At 49.1% G+C, this 15,001-nt stretch overlaps 1 protein-coding gene across 1 annotated transcript in view; it reads right to left on the bottom strand.

Moving 5' to 3' along the window:
* LOC126292279 (transcription initiation factor TFIID subunit 8-like) overlaps positions 1 to 15,001 on the bottom strand; it is a 46,339-nt gene that overhangs the window by 15,889 nt on the left and 15,449 nt on the right. Inside the window, exon 3 of the mRNA XM_049986186.1 lies at positions 1,153 to 1,467. Within this exon, the coding sequence (XP_049842143.1) occupies positions 1,153 to 1,467 (315 nt within the window). The remainder of the gene's footprint in view (positions 1 to 1,152; positions 1,468 to 15,001) is intronic.

The raw sequence follows: 15,001 nt of genomic DNA, 5'->3' as shown, positions 1-15,001 counted from the left end.
TATATATATATATATATATATATATATATATATATACAGGGTGTTACAAAAAGGTACGGCCAAACTTTCAGGAAACACTCCTCACACACAAATAAAGAAAAGATGTTATGTGGACATGTGTCCGGAAACGCTTAATTTCCATGTTAGATCTCATTTTAGTTTCGTCCACCTACGCTCAATGGAGCACATTATCGTGATTTCATACGGGATACTCTACCTGTGCTGCTAGAACATGTGCCTTTACAAGTACGACACAACATGTGGTTCATGCACGATAGAGCTCCTGCACATTTCAGTCCAAGTGTTCGTACGCTTCTCAACAACAGATTCGGTGACCGATGGATTGGTAGAGGCGGACCAATTCCGTGGCCTCCACGCTCTCCTGACCTCAACCTTCTCGACTTTCGTTTATGGGGGCATTTGAAAGCTCTTGTCTACGCAATCCCGGTACCAAATGTAGAGGCTCTTCGTGCTCGTATTGTGGACGGCTGTGATACAATACGCCATTCTCCAGGGCTGCAACAGCGCATCGGGGATTCCATGCTACGGAGGGTGGATGCACGTATCCTCGCTAACGGAGGACATTTTGAACATTTCCTGTAACAAAGTGTTTGAAGTCACGCTGGTACGTTCTGTTGCTGCGTGTTTCCCTCCCATGATTAATGTGATTTGAAGATAAGTAACAAAATGAGCTCTAACATGGAATGTAAGCGTTTCCGGACACATGCCCTCATAACATATTTTCTTTCTTTATGTGTGAGGAATGTTTCCTGAAAGTTTGGCCGTACCTTTTTGTAACACCCTGTATATATATATATAAAAGTGATCCAAATTATGTTTTTCATTAATAAATGTGCTGTAATCACTGTACTGTACAATAAATCAAATGTATCAAAATAATGATGTAAATAAAATAGAAAGAAACTTCCACATGGGAAACATGTATTAAAAACAAAGATTCCAAGACTTACCAAGCGGGAAAGCACCGGTAGACAGGCACCGTGTGTGTTATTTTATTGTGTCTAATTACCGGCGCTTTCCTGCTTGGCAAGTCTTGGAATCTTTGTTTTTAATATAAATCAAATGTATCTGTATACTGAAAGGTGAGTAAGGGGAATCAATAACATTGCCTTCAGTAGGCTGTGTACTCACCTGGTCACTCGGCAGCAGAGCCTTGAGGTACGGTGGATGATGAGGTTTGCACGCAATAAGAGGGAAAACGTGCCCATCCTCCACACCAACAAAGAGACTGTGTGTCTCACTCGTCTTGGCAACAAAACGGGTTAGAGCCCTCTCCACATCCCGTTTTTGAGTGGCCGCCTTCTCACGAATAGCCTCGTATTCTGTCACGGGCTGCTTGTGAGTTGGGGTTCTTATGTATGCGTGTGGATCGGGGAATGCCGGCAGGTGTGTGGGGACGTGTGCCGGATGTGGCAGCTTCACACCCGCTTGTAGAATGCTCAAGCTCTGAAAAACAAAGTAATGTACTACAGGACAACAGAAGGTATCATCAAATTAAACACTTCTCCTGAAATCATACATATTAAACAATGTAAACAATTTAGGAGTAAAGGTAAAAATTCTCCAACTAGTAGTGGCAATGTGTCATTGACTGGAATGCAAACAAGACTGAAAACTTTGCTAGCTTTCAGATGAATCGTTTTTTTAAGCTAGAGGGAGTGAGCATGCACATCCTTCCCACTTTTCCCCTCTCCACTGCTGTACACCTACATACACTTATTCGGCACACTGTGCAGTGTGGCCAGAAACTCCCTTTAAACCTGAACCAAATGCATGTAACAGTGACAAATGATACGACATTTAAGATTTCAGTCTCCTCTTAGCCCATTCTGCTCACTGTTACGGCAACAGTTCTTCTCCAAGAATTGTAATGTGATTGCCACATGGCTGCCTGATGGAGGACAACAAAGTCTGTGCGCTAACCAGTTTGTTGTTTGCCTTTCCATGCTTGGTGAAGAACAATGACAGATACGTGTGACTTCACTTTGGAGGAGCACTCAGTGACAAGTGTGTGGAGTCCATGAATGGAAGCGCAACAACAAAAACATGACACAGCCAATGTATAGGTTTGGTGAACAGTTCCATAAGGAGTCACCACGTCGTCAGACTTTGATTTTCACCAGGGAAGTGTTTTGCTCCACTTTCTTCTCTAGTTGTCGAATGATCTGAAAGGAAAACGTGATCTAATTAGAGTGTCAGAGATGCAGTCACCCTGCATGTCAACCAGAAAATGTGCTGTAGGATTTTGAAATAAAAGGAGCACAATCAATTCCACATAAAAAGGGAGTTAGAATGGCTACAAACATTTTTAACAAATAACTGTAAGTGTTATTAAAGTTACAATGAAATAATTTCACATGTACAGAGACTGATCATTCTGTAGATGTAGTGTGTGTGTGTGTGTGTGTGTGTGTGTGTGTGTGTGTTTTATACATTTCTGGATGATTACAGAATTTTTTGCGAACAGGACATATTTTTGTACTGTAATATGTCTGTGATTAAATGAACAAAACTTTAAAAATGGCTTACAGAGTGTACAATGAAGCAGATGTTAAAAAGTAGAGAACACACATGTGACTGGCTGACCACTGAACTATAAATGGAAATGTCAGCCATTCTGCAACACACTGAAACCTCCAGCTATTAGAATGGGCTGAAGGGCGAAAAATTCACCAAATTTTAAAATGTGAACCACATTTGCCCAATTGTCAGGTAAAATACAAGACACAAACCCACTCGAATTTATTGCTGCCATCTTGTGAGAACGTAACACGCACTTAGTTAAAAAGTGGTGTACTGAAATGCATATCTCTAATTTACAGCTGGATAGAAAGCTATGGGTCACAGGACATCGAGCTGTACAGAGGGAGGGAGATGTCACTTCACCCCAAATGCAAACAGGATAAAGATCGCCACAGCCAGACAGTTAGTTTCACTGAATAATCCTTATTTTCCAGCATTTCCTGCCACTCTCCTGACAACAAGTTGTGACTGGACTCAATATGAGAGACAGCGGCAGTGTTTCCCTGTGTCCCTGACACATTTTCACACCTGCTATGTCAGTTTCCTCAAATCCCTGGATTCTGACATTCTCAATACCCAACAGAATACTACCTATTTTTACTGAGCGGGTAATGAACTTACAAGTTATAGCAGACTTATGTCTTGAAGTGAATGGTTTCTGAGCTAGAACCAGTTTGTTAATAGTCTGTTGGCCTACAATGCATCCTCAGCAGTGGAGACACTGATTTCCATTGTCAAAAAGACAGAACTGTTTCTCATGAAGACAGCAGTATGTTGCATGTGTTCCTTATGAAGGCAGCATTATTGCATATTCAAAATTATGTGATCCTTATCAGTTGTTGTCCTTGTATGATGCCTCATGTGGAAGTGTAATTTCTGCAGTACACACAACCTGCAGTTCTGGAAGTGGTGCCTACAGTAGTAAAAAGGGATGTGTGGCTCCCACATAATAGTATTCCACCCCACTGTAGCATTTTATTTTCTGTCCACTTGTGTGTACACTCTCTCTCTCTCTCTCTCTCTCTCTCTCTCTCTCTCTCTCTCTCTCTCTCTCTCTCTCACCCACCTCAACTAGTTTCCTGCAACTAGGGGGCAGTAGTTTCTGTCCGGCCTGAAGATAATGGGCCAGTCATTACCTAATCCTCCTAAATGAGTGGTAATCAGAGATGACTGGTGGATTTTAAGGGCAGTAATTTCCCCACACTGGCTGATGCTTTGCAATGTCTACAGCAGAGAATCTTCTAAAAGTCCTGCCAGAAAGCAAGACTTTATAGAAGTACTGTAAGTGGGAACAGGCTATGGCAAATGAAAATGCCTACATTCTGGTTCTGGCTCTGACTTGCTGTAAGGTCTGAATGTAAAACAGTTTCACGGAGCAGCTTGGAGCTCACGAAATCAAGGTGTCAATAAATACAAGGTGTCAATGAATAGTTCACCCGGATGTTGGGAGCTGTGAACCCTCTGGAGTAGGGACGCCTATTACAGTGTTACTCATTCCTGTGTCTGGAGACTTAACAATCAACGAATTATTTCTTCGGGTATGGATAGCTGAGAGAAATGGCAAGGGTTTTGCCCATGTGTAGGTATAGAGTATTCAACAAACTCAGTATGCAGAGTCCTCAAACTCATCAGTTGTGATGTCAAGAAGGTAGTTCAATAGCTGGTGTTTTGATGAACGAGGAGGAGTTGGCAAGTTTTTCACTGAAGCCAATAAATTACACTTCTTCCTCATGGAAATTTGAATGTTTTTGTGTCACTCCATCCCTATTACCTGTTTTGTCATTATGAAGATTGTAGTGGTTGGCAGGAGAGCCAACCGTATGGTTAAAGGAGGCCGAAATGCACGCGTTTTAGCTCACGCAGGCTGGCGTGAGGTCTGGAACATGACAAGGGATTTAGAATTGAGAAAAACGGACGTAGCTGGTGGAATACTTAACTTTAATCCATTAATGACAAACATCGCTCTTTATGGTACATGATTCACAATATCAATAGTACGGATACTGGCGCCTTGCTATGTTGTAGCAAATAACGTAGCTGAAGGCTATGCTAACTATCGTCTCGGCAAATGAGAGCGTAATTTGTCAGTGAAACATCGCTAGCAAAGTCGGCTGTACAACTGGGGCGAGTGCTAGGAAGTCTCTCTAGACCTGCCGTGTGGCGGCACTCGGTCTGCAATCACTGATAGTGGCGACACGCGGGTCCGACGTATACTACCGAACCGCGGCCGATTTAAAGGCTACCACCTAGCAAGTGTGGTGTCTGGCGGTGACACCACAGAGATTACCAGCAGAAGTTGCTCAGAGCTACTCAGGGGCTGCATACAAAGAGTCAGCAGCGTAAGTAAATTCCAATTCAGTGTTCAGGTCTCTGACTAAATGTCTTTGGACTGCTATAGAGTTTTCAATTCCTGATACTGACTTTGGTGTAGTACAAAGTTTAAACCTGTCTCGCATGTCTAAGCAAGACTGGTGACCACTATTTAAATAGACTGGATAGTGTGGCATTGCAGATAAGTAATACGGGTAAGTCCATAGAAGTTTCCAATGAAATCTGTGGAGCAATATGTTGTGCAATTTGTTGTTGTGCACTGCAAACTGCTAAGAGTGCGAGACTTCTGGCTCCGACCACATTTTCAATTTGATGTGATGCTCCAGAAGCTTCAAAGAACAGACAAAACAAATGTTTCACTACTTCTGTCCTCCAGCACAGAATGAGAGTGTCTTGTCTACTGAAATATGCTGAATGTTCCTTATCCTGTCAAGTGTCATCACACATAGTTTGTCCCCAATGTTAAAATACACATTAAGCATGCATCTCATTTACATTTTTTCACTGGAAGAAATACATTATGTATGGTAGATGTGCATCATATGAACCAAAATATTCATCTCATATATTTCTCTGTTTTAGTTATCCATGAATAAAACTGCATTACATTTACATCAAAATTGTGGTTCAAACAGATTTTTTATTACATTAGAAATAACAAACAAGCACAAAGCAGGGTCGGCAGGTTGTTATTACAAGTGAAAATTAAATATGGAGAAAAAATTTTGCCAATGGCGAATGTACACCTCGTGCTATGCTACAGATCAATCCGTTACCACCTTCATTTCACATTCTCACTTGTTAGCTTTGCCAACTAACAACATAACTGGCACCTTCCAGTCACCCATCATGAAGAGGGAAAAAGGAATCTGTTAACATCTAACATAAATTTAAATGTTAAGAAGTCTTTTCTGGAGGTCTCTGGAGTGTGAAGAGGCTGACAGAGGACAGATTAGTTGAAGAGCTGCTTCAAATCACTCCTCAGTCTGAAGACAGTGGTTGGTTGCTTTAAAAAGGGGGGAGGGAACAAACTGCTAGGTCATCGATCCCTCATCCCAATTAAAATAATTCATCAAGGGTGGGAGTAAAACAAACGAGACACACAAAACAAAGCTGGAAGAAGCCACAGATGACAGAAGGGCTACAAACACTAAAATGGACAAAATCGGACAAGAAAACCACAGAGAGATTCAAGAAACATGTAAAAGAGATGAAAACAAGAGAACAGATTACCATGGCTGCCTGACCATGAGAATAAAAAAGAGGAGCCAGCCACTCTGCAACACATTAAAACCTCCACCCTAAAAGCACTAGGGTGGAGGACACAGAGGGATAAAGGACATGCTCTAAAACTTAGATCAATTGATAAAACCCACCCTCATGAATAAATCATATAACTAAAGCTGCTGTTCAGGCATTGTCACCCAACACCGAAGGTAGGGAGCTGGGAAAGTTAAAAGTCCATTGCAGAGCGGCTAAAAGTGGGCAGTCCAGCAAGAGGCGACGACAGTCATTTGTGAGCCACAGCGACACCGAAGTGGGTCCTCGTGACGGAGGAGGTAACCATGCGTTAGCCACGTATGGCCAATGAGGAGCCAGCAGAGGACAACTGATTCCCTGCGAGAGGACTGTGTGGAAGTCCACACATTCGTAGTCTCCCTAATAACAAGCACTTTGTTGTGCATACTGTTATGCCATTCCGGCTCCTAAAGCCGAAAAACCCTGCGGCATAAGACAGAACGCAGGTCAGTTTTGGAGATACCCTTCTCCAGAAGCGGTTTCCATGTAGCCTGTTTGGCCAGCCTGTCGGCAAGTTCATTGTCAGGGATTCTGAAGTGTCCTGGGGTACTTATAAACACCCTAAGAAACGTGATATGTAAATAAAAAATAAGTGAAAATAAAAACCACTGAACGATGGGATCGTTCAAGGGCATAGGTGGACTCCTGAATGGATGCTACCAAAGAATGACGAGGGTAGCACTGGTCGACAGCTTGTACGCTACTCAAGGAATCAGTACACAGGAGAAATGGCTCACCAAGCCATGAGCGGATGTGCTCAAGAGCCGGAGATATGGCCGCCAGCTCTGCAGTGAAAACATAGCAGCTATCTGGCAAGGAGTGCTGTTTAATATGTCCTCCATGAACATAGGCAAAGCCTATGTGACCATCAGCTATTGAGCCTTCAGTGTAAACCACTTCACAGCCCCGGTACAGGTCGAAAATCAAGAGGAAGTGATAGCGGAGAACTGCAGGGTTAACGGAGTCCTTATGGGCATGCAAAAGGTTCAGAAGAATCTGCGGCCAAGGTGTACTCCATGGAGGTGTGCGTGAATGGACCTCAAGGAGAGATGGGAACGGGAAGAACTCCAGTTCAGACAGAAGAGACCGGACGTGAACCGCAATCGTAAGCCATGACCTGGGTTGCCGATGCAGAAGATGAACTGTCGTGGTTGGGGAAAGGAGACAGTAATTCAGATACACAAGAAAACTACTAAAGTGTGCAACGAAAAAGGCGAGCAGTTGTGCACGGCTAACCTTCAATGGATGGACTCTGGCCTCCACCAGGACACTGGTAACCGGACTTGTTATAAAAGCTCCCGTCGCTAGGCGAACACCACAGTGGTGCAATGGTTTGAGTAAATGTAACGCTGAGGGCATCGCAGAACTGTAAACCAGACTCCCATAGTCAAGGTGAGATTGAGCAAGGGCTCTGTAGAGCTGCAGGAGCGTAGAGTGATGTGCACCCCAATTGGTGTTGCTCGGGCAGCGGAGGACATTGAGGTGTCGCCGACACAACATATGTTCCAGCATCTTACAAAGGATGTTGGTCAGGCTGATGGGCCAATAGCTATCCATATCAAGCTGGTTTTAACTGGGTTTGAGCAACAGAATTATGGTGCTCTCCTGCCACTGCAATGGAAAGACACCACTGCACCAGATCTGGTTGAAGATGACGAAGAGATGCCACTTGCAGTCATATGAGAGATGTTTAAATCATCTGACTGTGGATCGAATGTGGCCAAGGAACTATGTTGGGGCAATGTGCAAGGGCACTTAGGAACTCTGATGCACAGGCTTGAGCATAGTGCTCAGCAAAACTGCTCGGCAATCGCGTTTGCATCAGTAGATAACACGCCATTTACGTTAGTACTGGGAACACCTGTTGGGGTTGGTTGGTTGGTTTGTGGGGGTTAAAGGGACCAGACTACTTAGGTCATCGGTCCCTTGTTCCACGACCATAATAATACACGAAGAAAAGTCCAACAAGCAATAAACACATAACGGGGACGACAAGGGACGACACAGTACAAGAAAGACATAGACGAAGACCAGAGAAAAGAGATTAAAAGACACACAGAGTGCGACGGTCATTGGCCGACCATGAAAATAAAACTGGAAAGGCCAACAACCAAGGGACACATTAAAACACCACAAACTAAAACCCCAGGCCAAAAGCCACAGTCGACACTAAAAAAAAAAAAAAAAATAAAAATAAAAAGGGGCTCTCATATTGAATGATAAAAACCCCCTGCTCGAATAAAACGGAGAACTAAGTCAGCCATAGTAGAGTCATCGGTTAAAAGAGCAGGGAGTGTATCAGGCAGCGTGAACGTCTGCCTGAGGACAGTTAAAAGTGGGCAGTCTAGTAAGACGTGTACCACGGTCAGGGCCAATCCGCAGCGACAGAGAGGCGGGTCGTCACGGCACAAGAGATACGCGTGCGTGAGCCGGGTATGTCCTATGCGGAGCCGGCAGAGGACGACAGCGTCCTTGCGAGACCCCCGCATGGAGGAGCGCCACACACTGGTTGTCTCCTTGACTGCCCGAAGTTTGTTGGGAGAGGGCAGGGTGCGCCACTCATCACGCCAAGCAGCAAGGACCTTCTGCCGCATTACGGATCGGACGTCACTCTCTAAAAGACCGATCTCCATGGCCGGGGAACTGACCGCCTGTTTCGCCAGTTCGTCAACCCGCTCGTTACCCGGGATGCCGACGTGACCCGGGGACCAAACAAAGGTGACAGAGCGGCCGCAACGGACGAGAGTATGGAGGGACTCCTGGATGGCCATCACCAGACGGGAACGAGGGAAACACTGGTCAAGAGCTCGTAAACCGCTCAGGGAGTCACTACAGATGACAAAGGACTCACCTGAGCGGGAGCGGAGAAACTCTAGGGCACGATAGATGGCAACCAACTCGGCAGTGTATACACTGGAGCCAGCTGCCAAAGACCGTTGCTCACAATAATCCCGTAGAGTGAGAGCGTAACCAGTGTGACCAGAGACCACCGAACCGTCGGTGTAGGCCACCGCCGCGTTCGGAAACTCGGCCAGGATGGAAAGAAAGCGGCGGCGGAGGGCCTCCGGAGGCACTGAGACCTTCGGACCCTGTGCCAAGTCGAGCCGAAGGCACGGTCGGGGCACACTCCACGGGGGCAGACGGAGATTGGCCCGGAAAACAGGCGGCAGAGGAAAAAAGTCAAGGCCACGGAGAAGGTCCCGGAGGCGAACCGCAATGGGACACCCTGACCGGGGCCGCCTGTCTGGAACATGGACGATCGAGCGCGGGAACAGGAGACGGTAGTTTGGATGCCCTGGCATGCTATAAACGTGCGCGGCATAGGCGGCCAGAAGGCGGTCACGCCGGAACCGCAATGGAGGGACACCAGCCTCCACAAGTATGCTGTCGACGGGGCTTGTCCGGAACGCTCCCGTAGCGAGGCGGATCCCGCAGTGGCGTATGGGATCCAGCAATCGCAATGCTGAAGGCGAGGCAGAACCGTACGCCACACACCCATAATCAAGGCGGGACTGGATCAGCGCTTGATATAGGTGGAGGAGGGTGGACCGGTCGGCACCCCACCTGGTGTGGCTTAAGCAACGGAGAGCGTTTAAGTGCCGCCAGCATGCTTGCTTCAGCTGCCTAATATGGGGCAGCCAAGTCAACCGGGTATCGAACACCAGTCCCAAGAACCGATGCGTCGCGACCACAGCAAGAAGTTCACCGTCAAGGTAAAGGCGCGGCTCAGGGTGAACCGTGCGACGCCGGCAGAAATGCATAACGCAGGTCTTCGCGGCCGAAAACTGGAAGCCGTGCGCTACAGCCCATGACTGCGCCTTGCGGATGGCACCTTGCAGCTGCCGTTCAGCAGCGGCGATGCCACTGGAGCTGTAATATAGGCAGAAGTCGTCCGCATATAAAGGAGCCGCGACGGACGACCCCACCGCCTCAACGAGCCCATTGATGGCAATTAAAAACAGGGACACACTGAGGACAGACCCCTGTGGGACCCCGTTCTCCTGGACCCGGGAGGAACTATGCGACGCAGCTACTTGCACGTGGAAGGAACGATACGAAAGAAAATTCTGAATAAAAATCGGGAGCGGGCCCCTAAGGCCCCACCCATGAAGTGTGGCCAGGATGTGATGGCGCCAAGTCGTATCGTACGCCTTCCGCATGTCGAAGAAGACGGCAACCAGATGTTGGCGGCGCGCAAAGGCTGTACGGATGGCAGACTCCAGGGAGACCAGATTATCGACAGCAGAGCGGCCTTTACGGAACCCACCCTGAGACGGAGCCAGAAGGCCCCGAGACTCGAGGAGCCAACTCAACCTCCGGCTCACCATACGTTCCAGCAACTTGCAAGGAACGTTGGTGAGGCTTATGGGGCGATAGCTGTCCACCTCCAGCGGGTACGACTCCGCGTGGCGCGTGTGAAAGGAAAGCCTCCGACTTTCCAACCGCTCTTTCCGGGAGCGGAAGGCCAACGGGTAGTTCGTTGACGCGGAACACTGAGCAAAATGCTCTGCTAACCGGTCCGCAATCGTGTCGGAGTCGGTGCACACTGCTCCATTCAGCGAAAGCCCAGGGACAGAGACAGGTGGCCGATAGCCTTGGAGTCGCCGAATCTTGGCCCAAACCTGCGATGCAGAGGTACGGACGCCAATGGTGGAAACATAACATTCCCAGCACTCCTGCTTCCGTTGGCGAATAAGGCGTCGGGCTCGGGCGCGGAACTGTTTAAAAGCAATGAGGGTCTCCAACGACTGGTGCCGCTTATGGCGCTGAAGAGCCCGACGGCGATCTCGAATCGCCTCTGCGATCTCGGGCGCCCACCACGGCACAGTCCTCCGCCGAGGTGACCCGGATGTACAGGGAATCGCAGATGCCGCCGCAGAAACGATGCTGGTGGTGACCGACTGAACCACCGCATCAATCGGATCAGTGGAAGGAGGTGCGATCACTGCGACAGATGTAAATAAGTCCCAATCAGCCTTATTCAGAGCCCATCTGGAGGGGCGTTCAGAAGAGTGACGCTGTGGCAGTGACAGAAAGATGGGGAAATGGTCACTACCACATAAGTCGTCATGGACCCTCCAGTGGATGGATGGTGAAAGTCCGGGGCTGCAAATAGAAAGGTCAATGGCCGAAAACGAGCCATGGACCGCACTAAAGTGGGTCGCCTCTCCCGTGTTTAAAAGGCAGAGGTCAAGCTGTGACAGAAGAGTCTCGACATCTCTGCCCCGGCCAGTAATCGCGGCGCTACCCCACAAGGGGTTATGGGCGTTAAAGTCGCCCAGCAACACAAAGGGAGGCGGCAGTTGTCCTATCAATGCAGCCAACACATGACGAGAGACATCACCATCCAGCGGAAGGTACAAACTGCAGACAGTAATAGGCTGAGGCGTCCACATCCTTACAGCGACAGCATCTAAGGGTGTATGAAGAGGCACACACTCGCTGTAGATAGAGTTAAGGACGTAGACGCAGACTCCACCAGACACCCTCTCATAAGCTGCCCGGTTCTTATAATAACCCCGATACCCTCGTAGGGCAGGGGTCCGCATTGCCGGAAACCACGTTTCCTGGAGGGCAATGCAGAAGAAAGGGTGACTGCTGACGAGTTGGCGGAGCTCAGCAAGGTGGTGGAAAAAACCGCTGCAGTTCCACTGGAGAATCACTTTGTCCATGGGCGAAATAGGCGTGAAGGGACTGAGGAGGCAGATCACGTCACTGGGTCACCTGCTGTCACCGATCGAGGACCAGTACAATCGGCGTCCTTGGCGTCTGAGGGTATGGCGAGATCCAGGTCCTCAGCGGACGCCAGGATCTCCACCTCATCCTCAGACGCAGAGCCTGTATGGAGCGGTGGGGTGGATTCCACCGCGCGTTCCTTGGCCTTAGAGGCCTTCTTCTTCTTCGTCTTCTCTCTCTGCTCCTTGGGCTTTACTGGCTGGGAGGGCTCCACCGAGTCAGTCTCCGGGACGGAGGAGGAGCGGGAAGCCCTGCGACCAGCCGCTGGCCTGCTTTTCAGCCATTGGCTGACGTCACCCTTCCCAGAGGTGGAAACCTGGGAAGGGAGGGACCCGAGGGATCCCTTGCGAGAGAGAGTCGCCGAAGAAGTCGGACACTTCTCCGGCTTAGAGGTGGGGACTTGTGTCCCCGATGGTTGGGGGGTCGTTGCTCCTGAGGTAGGTGGTGCAGGAGCAACAGATGGGGAAGTGCCCCCCACCATCAAGGGGGCAGGTGTAGTATTCCGGCTCAGAGTGTTCAGTGGAATCGGTGCAGCAGATGACAAAACTACTGTTTTGGCAGCGGTGGCATAGGAGCTGGTCAGAGCCACAGGATGTAGCCTCTCGTATTTCCGCTTAGCCTCAGTATAGGTCATGCGGTCCAGGGCCTTATATTCCATGATCCTTCGTTCTTTCAGTAGCACCTTGCAGTCTGGCGAGCAAGGGGAATGGTGTTCGCCGCAGTTCACACAGATGGGAGGCGGCGCACATGCAGTATTAGGATGTGAAGGGCGTCCACAATCTCTGCATGTCATGCTGGAAGTACACCGAGATGACATGTGGCCGAACTTCCAGCATTTGAAACACCTCATCGGGGGAGGGATATAGGGCTTCACATCACATCGGTAGACCATCACCTTGACCTTTTCGGGTAGGACGTCACCCTCGAAGGCCAAGATGAAGGCACCGGTGGCTACCTGATTATCCCTCGGACCCCGATGGACGCGCCGGACGAAGTGAACACCCCGCCGTTCTAAATTGGCGCGTAGCTCGTCGTCTGACTGCAAGAGTAGGTCCCTATGGAATATAATGCCCTGGACCATGTTGAGACTCTTATGGGGTGTGATCGTGACGGAAACATCCCCCAACTTGTCACAAGCGAGTAACCGCCGTGACTGTGCAGAGGATGCCGTTTTGATCAATACTGCCCCAGAGCGCATTTTGGACAAGCCCTCCACCTCCCCAAACTTGTCCTCCAAGTGCTCGACAAAAAACTGAGGCTTGGTCGCCATAAACGATTCCCCATCGACCCGTGTACAGACTAAATAGCGAGGTGAATAAGGTTCGCTGCCAACCGTAGCCTTTCGTTCCTCCCATGGTGTGGCCAGGGAGGGGAACGATTGTGGATCATATGCCTGAGCGTTGTATTGAGGCCGAGAACGCTTAGAGACTGCTGGCGGCTGGCCGCCAGCAAGAGATGATGTACCACGCTTCATCGCGGGTCATCCGCCCTGATGCCACCTACTCCGACCAAGGGCCCTCCCCACGGGCGCCACCCAGCCTCAGCAACGACCACCTGGCGGGATGGCCATTGCCGGGAGTCCCGATGCCCCAAGGAGACAGGCATCTACTCCTTGGCATACGTGGGGAGTTAACGGCGCAGGCATCAGTAGAGCGATCCCTGTGTTGTCAGGGGGCTACAACCGACAGGGTACATGGCGGCCCCACCACAACGGACTGGCTACCGTGCTGGATTTCAGGTGAAATGTAGCCCATGATCGTCGTTGGCGCATAAAGCGACACAGCAGAGCAGACTGCAAAAACCGCACCCAAGAACAAAGCCACGCCCTAGAGATGGTGAGTGGGCGGGACAGCTATGCAACGACGACCAACCAAGCTAGAGATGGTAATGAGCGATGGACACATTGCACCTGGTAAGGCGCCCTTCCCCAATCAGCTCGCTCTTCGGAAGAATTTAGAAGATGGAGGTCAAACCCGGTAGGGGACCATCACATAAGGCCGAAACGTTTGAGACTCCTTTTAGTCGCCTCTTACGACAGGCAGGAATACCGTGGGCCTATTCTTACCCCCGAACCCACAGGGGGGGACCTGTTGGGGTCTGGTACCCAAAGACACATTCGATATTTGTCCAGACTTGGGAAGGTGACGTATGGCACCCAATGGTCGAGACATATCTCTCCCAACACTCCTACTTCCGCCGTTTGATAAGATGGCGAACACGGGCACAGAGCCGTTTAAAGGCTATAAGGTGCTGTAGAGCTCGCCAACACACTTTAATTACCTCAGTAAGTTCCAGCGACCACCAAGGGACTGCATTTCGCAAGGGGCACCTTAAAGGCCCTGGGATTGTGTTTTCTGCACAGAAACGATTGTTGTAGCCACCTCTGCAACCAAGATATCGATGTTCCCATGTGAGGGAGATTCAACGGTGACAGCAGAAGTGAAAGTTTCCCAGTTCGCCTCGTTTAAAACCCATCTGTGCAAGCATCAATGGGCCTGATACCGGGGCAGTGACAGGAAGATGTAGAAGTGGCCACTACCGCATGTCATCATGTGCTCTCCAGTGGATAGATGGGAGAACTTATGGGCTGCAGATTGATAAATCAATGGCCGAGTAACTACCATGAGGCACACAGAAATGTGTGGCGGCCCCAGTATTAACAGGCAGAGGTCAAACTGAGACAAAAAAGTTTCAACATCTGTGTCTCGGCCAGTAAGCACCGTGCCACCCCACGAGGGGCTATGGGCATTAAAATCTCCCAAAAGTAGGGAACGTTTAGGGAGTTGATCAATCAGTGCAGTTAATACATTCAGGGATACTGCACCATCTGGAGGAAAATATACATTGCAGACAGTTATTTCCTGTGTCGTCCTTATTCTGGCAGCCACAGCTTCGAGAGGGGTTTGAAGAAGCACAGGTTCACTATAGACTGAGTTTAGGACATAACGCAAATTTCACCTGACACTCGATTATAGTCACTATGTTTCCTGTAGTATCCCTTATAGCCTCAGAGGGCAGGGGTCCGCATTGCCAGGAACCAGGTTTCCTGGAGGACAATGCAGAAAGCAGGTGAAAAGCTTCACAGTTGCCA

The sequence above is a fragment of the Schistocerca gregaria genome, chromosome 9, assembly GCF_023897955.1.
Source record: "Schistocerca gregaria isolate iqSchGreg1 chromosome 9, iqSchGreg1.2, whole genome shotgun sequence".
NCBI classification, from domain to species: domain Eukaryota; kingdom Metazoa; phylum Arthropoda; class Insecta; order Orthoptera; family Acrididae; genus Schistocerca; species Schistocerca gregaria.
The sequence above is the reverse complement of the archived record's forward strand: the minus strand, read 5'-3'. Positions and strand labels throughout refer to the sequence as shown.